Source organism: Vidua macroura, chromosome 8 (assembly GCF_024509145.1).
Source record: "Vidua macroura isolate BioBank_ID:100142 chromosome 8, ASM2450914v1, whole genome shotgun sequence".
Lineage (NCBI taxonomy): Eukaryota > Metazoa > Chordata > Aves > Passeriformes > Viduidae > Vidua > Vidua macroura.
The window spans coordinates 21,114,515-21,123,266 of NC_071578.1; the positions used below are offsets into that span (position 1 = coordinate 21,114,515).

Sequence of the window (8,752 nt, forward strand, 5' to 3'; positions counted from 1 at the left end):
GTTGTTGTTGACAAAGATGATTTGTTTTTTTTTTTTTTCTATAAAAGACCATATCTTAAGCAAAACACAGTTGCAAATGCAGAGTTTTTGGTAAGGGTATCTTACTTGGTATCTTACTTTATCATACTTGGCTTTAATTGAAGAAATACAGTTAGTAAACTTGTAGACTACTGTTGTCTTGAAATATTGCTGTATTATTAATGCCTATATTGTTATACCTCTTACCTCTTCCTTGAGAACTTCTCTAACATAATTTATTTGCTTGAACCCCCTTTCTTTTTTTTTTTCTTTTTGAAGGTAATGGATACAACATACCGTGGCAAAACAGTATCATTATCATGCTTCATAATCCTCTTTTTAAATTAATTCCATTTCAGTCTTCTTTAAGAACTGTAATATTCACAGTATTCATGGCATTCAACATCACCTCTTCTTTTTTGAACCCTGTATTGCTCTTTTACATGTTCTGTGTGGTACCTCAGTACTTGCTTCTACAGTGTCTTCCATCCCATCTCTTTTTTTTTACTCTACAGCAAGCAGTGTCAGTGGCTTTTCTGCTGCTATCTGCTCTTATCACACACACAAATGGGCTTCCATACAAAGCTTTGTATCTGCACAAATACCACAGTCATCAGCTGCTGTGCCTGCTCCTGTGCAGTCAGAGCAGCTTCCATTGAGACAGAAAAGCCATTCATTTCATTGTTGACCTGCCAGTAAAATGTTGTTCTGTGGGTCAGCCTGTCTACAGAAGCTGAATGCTCAGATGGAAAATGTTGCTCCATATTTGAATTGTAACTTCTTAATATTTTTGGTGACTTTGGTTCACAGGTGAACTGTTTGTTTCCTTCTGCTAATCTTATATTCCTTCCCCTCCTCCCCTTGACCTGATCCTAGAGCTGCCTTGTCAGATCCTGAGAGGCCAAGAGGATGTTTTGGTCACTAAAACTGCTCAGTTTGTGCTCTTCTACCAAATTCTGCTTCTTGTACTAACTGTCCCCTGTTTCTCCACCCTTGCTGCCACCTGCAAAGCCTGATGTGACTGTGATTAATGAAGCGGCTGAGGCTGGTGTAGATGTAGATGAGGAGGATGATGCAGATGTTGAATTCACTCTCCCCTATGACATTGAAGATGATTACGAGCCTGAGCTGCTGTTAATGCCAACCAATCAGCCCGTTAACCAGCCCATTCTGGCTGCTGCTCAGTCTCTACACCGGGAAGCAACCAAGTGGTCTAGTAAGGTACTCCTGAGTCCCCGGGGACTGATCCGCGTGCATCCGGCCACTTGGAACGCTGACACATTTGCATCACTCTTGATCCCATGCTGGGCCCCGCCATCCTGAATGAATAAGTGTGTCTGCACTTCATTTTAAGGACTGAGAGTGGCTTCACAAGTTTGCTAGATCTGTTTGTCAGTGCCGGATTGAAGCTTGATTGGGGTCACTTATTAATATTCAAAGACTTCCTCTCCCTTTGCATCTGCCTGGTCTTCTTTGTTATGGCAGTTTTGAAATTTTAATAGGGATTGTCTTCCTCCCCTTCGGTTCCTTTTTCCATTCATGTGCTACCTGGGAAGCCATGGTTAATGGTTTCCTAATGACTTCCGGATGCAGCAGAGTTACAGAATTCAAGAAGTCATTTAAGGTGTCTATTCTGCTTGGCCTCAGTTGATGCCGCCAATTAACATCCCTTCCAACAAGGAATGGCTTTGTATGGCAGTGTTTATGGAAGAGACTGCCTGACTGCTGGCTTGCACTGGGCTGTATTGCAAATGCTGGTCTTGAGAGAATTCTTTTCTGAAGAAGCTGCACTGAATGCTGTTAGCTGCTGAATTGAGATCCTGTCTATATGAAACCAGTGGAAATCTAACGAGGTTCAGACATTCACAAGTAGCCTGTCTTCTGTCTAAGCACAAATGTTTGCAAGACTGGGCACTTTTCATAGCATGCTGCAAAAAATAAGGTTGGTGTCCTATAACAAACAAAAGTTAGGGGAGTGTGCATATGTATGTGTGTGTGTATACTTACATAGATAGTTATACTAAACCATCTTAATAAAAAGGGCTTTAAAAATGTTCTTGTCCTTTTCAGATTCTGGTGCTTGGATAACTTATTAGACACTGATCCTTCTACGTGAAAACATGGAAAAGCTTTGTGTTATGTCATTTATATCCTAACTGGTTATAGTAGCAAACTGTTCAGTTAATAGGTCACGGTAACGAATAGCTCAGCTGTTTGGGTCACTGTATCTGTAAAATGCCTGGGATATCATCTTGAACTTGCTCGTAGTGAGTCACAGAAGTGTGTGCACAGGGTAGAGGATACCTTGGCTCAGCTGGGTTCTCACTGTGTACTCCTTGCTCTGAACTTCCTTGGTCATTATCTGTGGGATTGTTCTAGGGAAAGCGTGTACTAATATTTAAACTCACTCTGCTGCTATTTCATCCTCACAAAAGGAATGCTTCAAAGCACCAAATAGTTCTCTTTTGACTAACAACTTTCTATGAAAGGGAGTAAGATAAATACACTAAATGTACTGACAGACTACTAACAATCAATCAACTAGGTCTGCTTTCCCTTGCACTAGGTTTCTCTTTGGAACAGTGTATAAGAAATGGGTTTGCCTTGGTCACAATTAATTCACATATCAAATATTTCTCAGATGTATTTCTGTGACTTAAAATTTTGATGTACAAGGAATCTTGATTTTAATATAAGAAATATCACTAGATTATCTTTTGGTAATCCATGTCCTTCTCTCCTGAAGGCTTTATTTTAAAGGGAGAGATTGTATCAAAAAAGATTTATTTTCAAGGAATAATTTTTAAAAAAGTAAAAGTTGCATCTCAGTTCGACATTACTGGTGACAGAAGTTATATGTGTCAGATTCTTTTCCATTTATCCTTTAGCATTACTAGCAGCATAGCTGGTGCTTTAACAACTTTAGTTTCAGATGCCACTGAAAATTCCATGCTCAACTGTTATGACAACAACTGGTTTAACAGGTTGTTTAGCATGTTTTTTTTTACTATAAAAGAAGTATTTTTTGGGGGAAAATCTGGAATTTCAAATGCTAATAACATGCTTTATCCTAAAATCTAGTCATCAGAGCAGTAGCTCATTCCATGGACAAACTAACACTTGATAACTTCTTTTTCAGTTTTGAAGTGAACTTTTTTCCCTGAGTGTTTAGAAAAAAATGTCAGAAACAAGTAGTTAGTACAGATCTTCCCTGTTCCTTGAAGAAACCCCTTCTGTGTTCACAAGTGGTTCTTCCTCCCTTAACTTCTTCGGGTGTTTCTACTGAGCGGTGACGTGCCAGCGCGCTGGCAGGAGCAGTGACTGTGTCGTTCCGTGCAGGGCAACGACATCATCGCGGCGGCGAAGCGCATGGCGCTGCTCATGGCCGAGATGTCGCGCCTGGTCAGAGGCGGCAGCGGCAACAAGCGCGCCCTCATCCAGTGCGCCAAGGACATCGCCAAGGCGTCCGACGAGGTCACCCGGCTCGCCAAGGAGGTGGCAAAGCAGTGCACGGACAAGCGCATCAGAACAAACCTCCTGCAGGTAACGAGGGAACTGCTCCGATGCTGCCATGCTGTGCCTCTCTCAGTGGGAGTGAGCACAGGAATTGTGCCAGTCAATCATGGGTATCTTCCCTCGGCTTGGAAAGTTTGTCAAGGTCTGTGTTTTTAGATCCCATAGGAATACATATATATGTATATATTTATGTGAACGTATATTCTGTAAAGTTAGAATTTGATGTCAAAAGAACTTTTGAAAAAATACTATGCTATAAGTACTGATCTGTCCTAAGTCTGCATTGTTTTGTATTTCATTCACTCATTCCTTTGCATCAAAGAATAATACCGAAAATGCAACAATTCTAAGTTTTTTTAGTCTTGGCAAATATATATATATATATGTATATAATGCTATTCCTAACCAATCAGACATTTGAGGAGTATCAGGAAGAATGGAAAAATGTCATCTCCATCCCAAATATTCCCAAAGCAAGTAAAATAAGACTCAAAGATCCTACCAATATTTATCAGATAGTCTTGAAGGTTGTAGGATCACCTCTATGCTCATTCATTTTCTAATAGTAAAAAAAAAAAAAAACAAAAAAAAAAAAACCTGAAGAAAACGGATGCATAATGTATTGGTTCAATTTACAATATGAAGTGGTTTTTATCCCTGTTACTTAGGTCTGTGAGCGAATCCCAACCATCAGTACACAGCTGAAAATTCTCTCCACTGTCAAAGCTACCATGCTGGGCAGAACTAATATCAGTGATGAAGAGTCGGAACAGGTAAGAGGTGTAAAGAGTGATGGTAGCATGGAACTGTTGATCACTTTTACGGGGACAAATATACAACCTGTTCTAGCAGATGTGTTCTGGGAACTTGATGTTGAAGCTCACCTCAGCTGTTTAGAGAAGATAACTTTAGTAGAGCACCTTGGTTTCTGGCTCAAACGCTACATTTTAAGAGAGGAACAAGCCAAAAAGCTACTCGGGTTCCAATTTTGAGAGGAACAATTTGTTAATCTCCTGCTTTGCCCAGTAAAAAGCCGAGGGAAGGACTTGCCACTGCAGACTGGACCTGCGAGGGGCAGGGGCGCCCTCGGGTGGATTCCAGGGGAAACGGTTTTTTTCCAACACAATCTCGAGTCCCCTGCAGCTCAGTTACCTTCCAAATGCATCTTTTCAGGTGAAATCTCGCAGCTTTGGCTTCCGAGAGAAGTTATTCTACTTAGTGACATTAAGGTTGTATTCAGATTTTGCACAAATACACGGTGAGGAACAGGAAAGTTTTGTTTTGAGTCAGGATAATGCTGGTTCCCAGAGACAGTTACTTCAATTATATTTTCATAGTTTCAGGCAACAGACTTAATATATTTGTACTGGGAGTTTTTGTGCACAAAGAGTTTAGATGCTACTGTCCTAATCATGGTATTTACTGATATATTGGAAATTCTTGTTTTTCTTGACAGGCAACTGAGATGTTGGTTCATAATGCCCAGAATCTCATGCAGTCTGTGAAGGAAACTGTGAGAGAAGCTGAAGCAGCATCCATTAAGATAAGAACAGATGCTGGATTCACTCTTCGCTGGGTCAGAAAGACCCCATGGTATCAGTAAATACTTGCCACATTAGTATTGGTTTCTGTAACATAAAATGCCTTTTTTTTTTGGAAACAGAAGAGATATAATAACAGCAGAAGGTGCTGTATACGTGAGCTTAAGATTAGTTTATGCTAATGCCCCATTCTAAGGGTATGAATTATATGATAATGCATTTCAAATGTCTTTGGAACACATTTGATATCCAACACCTCTAATTTGCTGCCAACAGTAGACAGTTCTTATATTTAATTTTTTTTTTTTTTTTTTTTGCTTTTCAAGATTCTCTTAGTGAATTCTGTACTCCCAGAAGCACCTTTCATTTATGCACTGCATATTCCAGTAGTTTCCATGTGATGATATAAAACATGGACCTCACTTCAGTCTTGTCTTGAGAGTTTAGGACACTTGGTTACTTGGCATTTTTTTAGGGACAATCATTGACACAGAAACATTCAACTTCTCAACAGGATTTATCTGGCTATTCTAAAACCATGCAGAAATGATGGAAGGTGTGGGGTTTTTGATTAAAAGAGGGAAGGCAGGGCAGCGTAACAGTTGTAAACTGAGGATTAAAACTCCATGTCTGAAATGCTTTTTGCTTTTAATTCTTGCCTGGCAACAGTACTTTAACAGTAACTGGAGCTGTCTCTGTTCCCCTCCTGTCACCCTGTAGGTAGGCATTCCAGAACTTTTGTACTGTACTGAAAGGTTTTGCAGATTGTTAGTGGCACACTGTTGACAGCTTGAGCCTTATGGCTGGAGACCTTAAATCATGCAACTCCTTCCTCGCTCAATTCAGCAATGTATTGAGCTGAAAAATCCTGGTTCTGTTAACTTAGCTATGTGTCCAGGACCAGAAAATGCCACATGCTGGCTCTTTCTTTTTGAAAACCAAATGAGCACATGGAATTATTCTTATTTCCCTCTTCCCTCCATCTAATGTTATTCCAGCTGCTCAAGGTGAAAATTAAAAGATAAATATATTCAGTTTAAAACTTCCTTTAGTCTCACTGTTCTTCTTTCCAACAATGCATAAGCTTCTTGAAACCTGAGCTCTGCAGGGACATGAAACCCTCTTTAGGTAAGCTGGTGCCTACCAGCAAATGGTGGTTCCTAATGCTGCACATACCTCATTATTTTTACTGCTTGGAGTTTGGAGTCTCAAAACCTTTTTTTCAAGTGAATTGAACAAAGGGTTACTGTATCTTTAAAACTATCCCAAACAAAATGACAATAAACCCCCCCCCAACTCCCTCCCCTTATTAAAATAGACTTCTGATGTTTCATCCTTCCATAATTGAATGTGGCTTCATATATATATATATATATATATATATACACATATATTCATACCCATTCATGTAATTGACCTATGGAAAAGTTGTTTGAGTTTCTCCATTTGCAAGGAATACTTGCAGACTTTTGCCCAAATCAGCACTGACCTCATAATACCCTCTTAATTTGCTGAGAATTGTTGCACGATCAAACCACCTTGAATAGAAGTGTCCTTGGGGAAAAACTTCTCAGTCTTAACAGCTCAAAGGAAGAGACACAGCACACTCAGCTGTCCTCTACCTGCCTGCAACAGTTATTCTGTGCTTGGACTTTCTCCCCTCCACCCCCTTCATTGCACTGTTATCTAAAAAGGGAAGTTAAACTGTTGATAATACAACTGTCTCAAACTGACCTCAGCAAGAGAAGGCGTGTGTTCTTCTTGAATTTGCTCCTTGTGTCTGGGTATCATTAAATATTTGGTACTTAGGATCTTTCCTTAGTACTCTCTTCTTGCAGTTACCTGCAACAGGAAGAGGAAAGAAGGGGTGCCAGAGCCTTAACCTGGATGCATTTGGTTGGTTTATATCAGATCTTTAGCATAATTTTAATGTAGTAATTTCTATTTAATAGTACATAACACTGAATACGTAGGGATTATTTTAAAGGGATTTTCTAAATAGTCTTCCTGTATTGCTTTTCAATGCTCCTCACATCCCCTCATCCTGCTCCTGCCATCCAGGCTTCTCTGTGAGTTTTTTTTTTTTTAATTATTATTATTTTAGCATCACTGTTTAGTTGCTTGAATGATATTAATGCAATATTACTAATGCCTTTAATACATAATTGTTTATGCCAAAGATCACTTTTTGTTTATTGAGGAATGTTTGCAGGAGAATTATGAATCATGGTTGCCTTTGATATTCTTCCAGAATGTTTGCTCTAAGTTCTCAAACTGTTTATAGAAGCCGAGATACTTGACCACCTTATGCAATTACTGCATTTTTGAACACTATTGGTCTTCAGACCTGAAGTGCAGCAAAAATTTGAACAAGACCATGAATGTCACTTAGAAATGTTTTACCACTATAAAACTTTGTTTATAAACCAAAATGTATTGTATAGTCTAATGTTTTCAACCTTTCTTTGGTTCTGTTAAAACAATAAAAATGCATTTGTACAAAAATCAGCTTCTGAGTGTTAATGATAACAGCAGTGGATGATGCTGTAACAAGAAGAGCAGCAAAAAGCAAAAGAAGAGTTGTTTCTACATGTTCTGAACAGAAAGAAACTGTAGAGTTTCTCAAATAGGAGATTAAAAAAGGTTTTTTGTCTTTTGTGCTTGTCAAACTAGTAATTAAAGAATTTACTGAAAGCTGTGTCCAGTGGGAGAGAAAAGGAGATTTTCCTCAGACCTGACAGTGATCTGCTGTATTGTGAAAACTTAAAATGGGGTTGGCCTGGTCCTGTCAGTAGGGAAGAACTGCTACTCTGCCCAGCATCTTGTTAATGTAAATTTTACTTCTTAAAGTGAATGCAAGGGTGATGAGTATGAAACCACTGTTATATTTTCTTCACTCTGTCACTGTAAGAATGTCTTATAAACACTTTTAGGTAAAAATTTCTACCAGCACATAATGTTCTGACTTGTTGGAACCAATGTTTATTGATACTGTAGGACCAAACACAGCCCCATAGTCCTAGAGGGCACCTGGTAATATTTTACCCATTTAGTAATAATGGGTAAAATTCAGATGTTTGTACTGTTCACAGTTCTCTACATAGCTGAAAGAAGATGAAAGCCTGACAGACAACCACCTTTGTCAGCACTCCTAGAGCTGGACATGAGGAGAAGGGGAGATCAAAACTTGGCAGTGCAATTCCTTGCTAATGCTACAGTCTGATTCCCTAAACTCTACTCTTCAGAGAAGTGCTGGTACGTTTTTTTTAAACAGAACAGGGACACAGGCCCCCTTCTGCAGTTAAGCTTCCTGTGTTTGGAGGTACAGAAGGAACCAGCACATACACAACAAGAAAAGGTAGTGGCCTCATACACCTGCAACCATTTCCTTGACAAAACACATCTCCATGCCTAGACTGGTTTCCTAAAGATGAGTGCAGTTCTTGCTGGCAGTGAGTTGTGGTGTTGAGCTGGGCTTTCCCCTGACCACAGCTGTTGTGGGAGCCTCCCTGTTGTGCCCAAGGTCCTGGAGCAAGCAGGGCTTGTTCAGTCACCGTGGGAGGCAGCACTGGGCTTGGGACTGGAGCTCTGACACTCCTTTATGTCCTAGCTCAGGAAGAGTGTCAGCTCTGAAAGACCATGGAGCAGCATTTCCAGCATTTCCCTCGGCTAATGCA

The 8,752-nt window shown here is 39.8% G+C and overlaps 1 protein-coding gene across 2 annotated transcripts in view; it reads left to right on the top strand.

Moving 5' to 3' along the window:
• VCL (vinculin) overlaps positions 1–7,583 on the top strand; it is a 55,349-nt gene extending 47,766 nt beyond the window's left edge. Inside the window, exons 19-22 of one of the 2 annotated variants that reach the window (XM_053983436.1) lie at positions 1,030–1,239; positions 3,358–3,561; positions 4,203–4,307; positions 4,991–7,583. In XM_053983436.1, the coding sequence (XP_053839411.1) occupies positions 1,030–1,239; positions 3,358–3,561; positions 4,203–4,307; positions 4,991–5,137 (666 nt within the window). In that variant the 3' untranslated portion in view covers positions 5,138–7,583. The remainder of the gene's footprint in view (positions 1–1,029; positions 1,240–3,357; positions 3,562–4,202; positions 4,308–4,990) is intronic. The other variant, XM_053983434.1, reaches the window with a different exon arrangement.
• Positions 7,584–8,752: the final 1,169 nt, after the last annotated feature.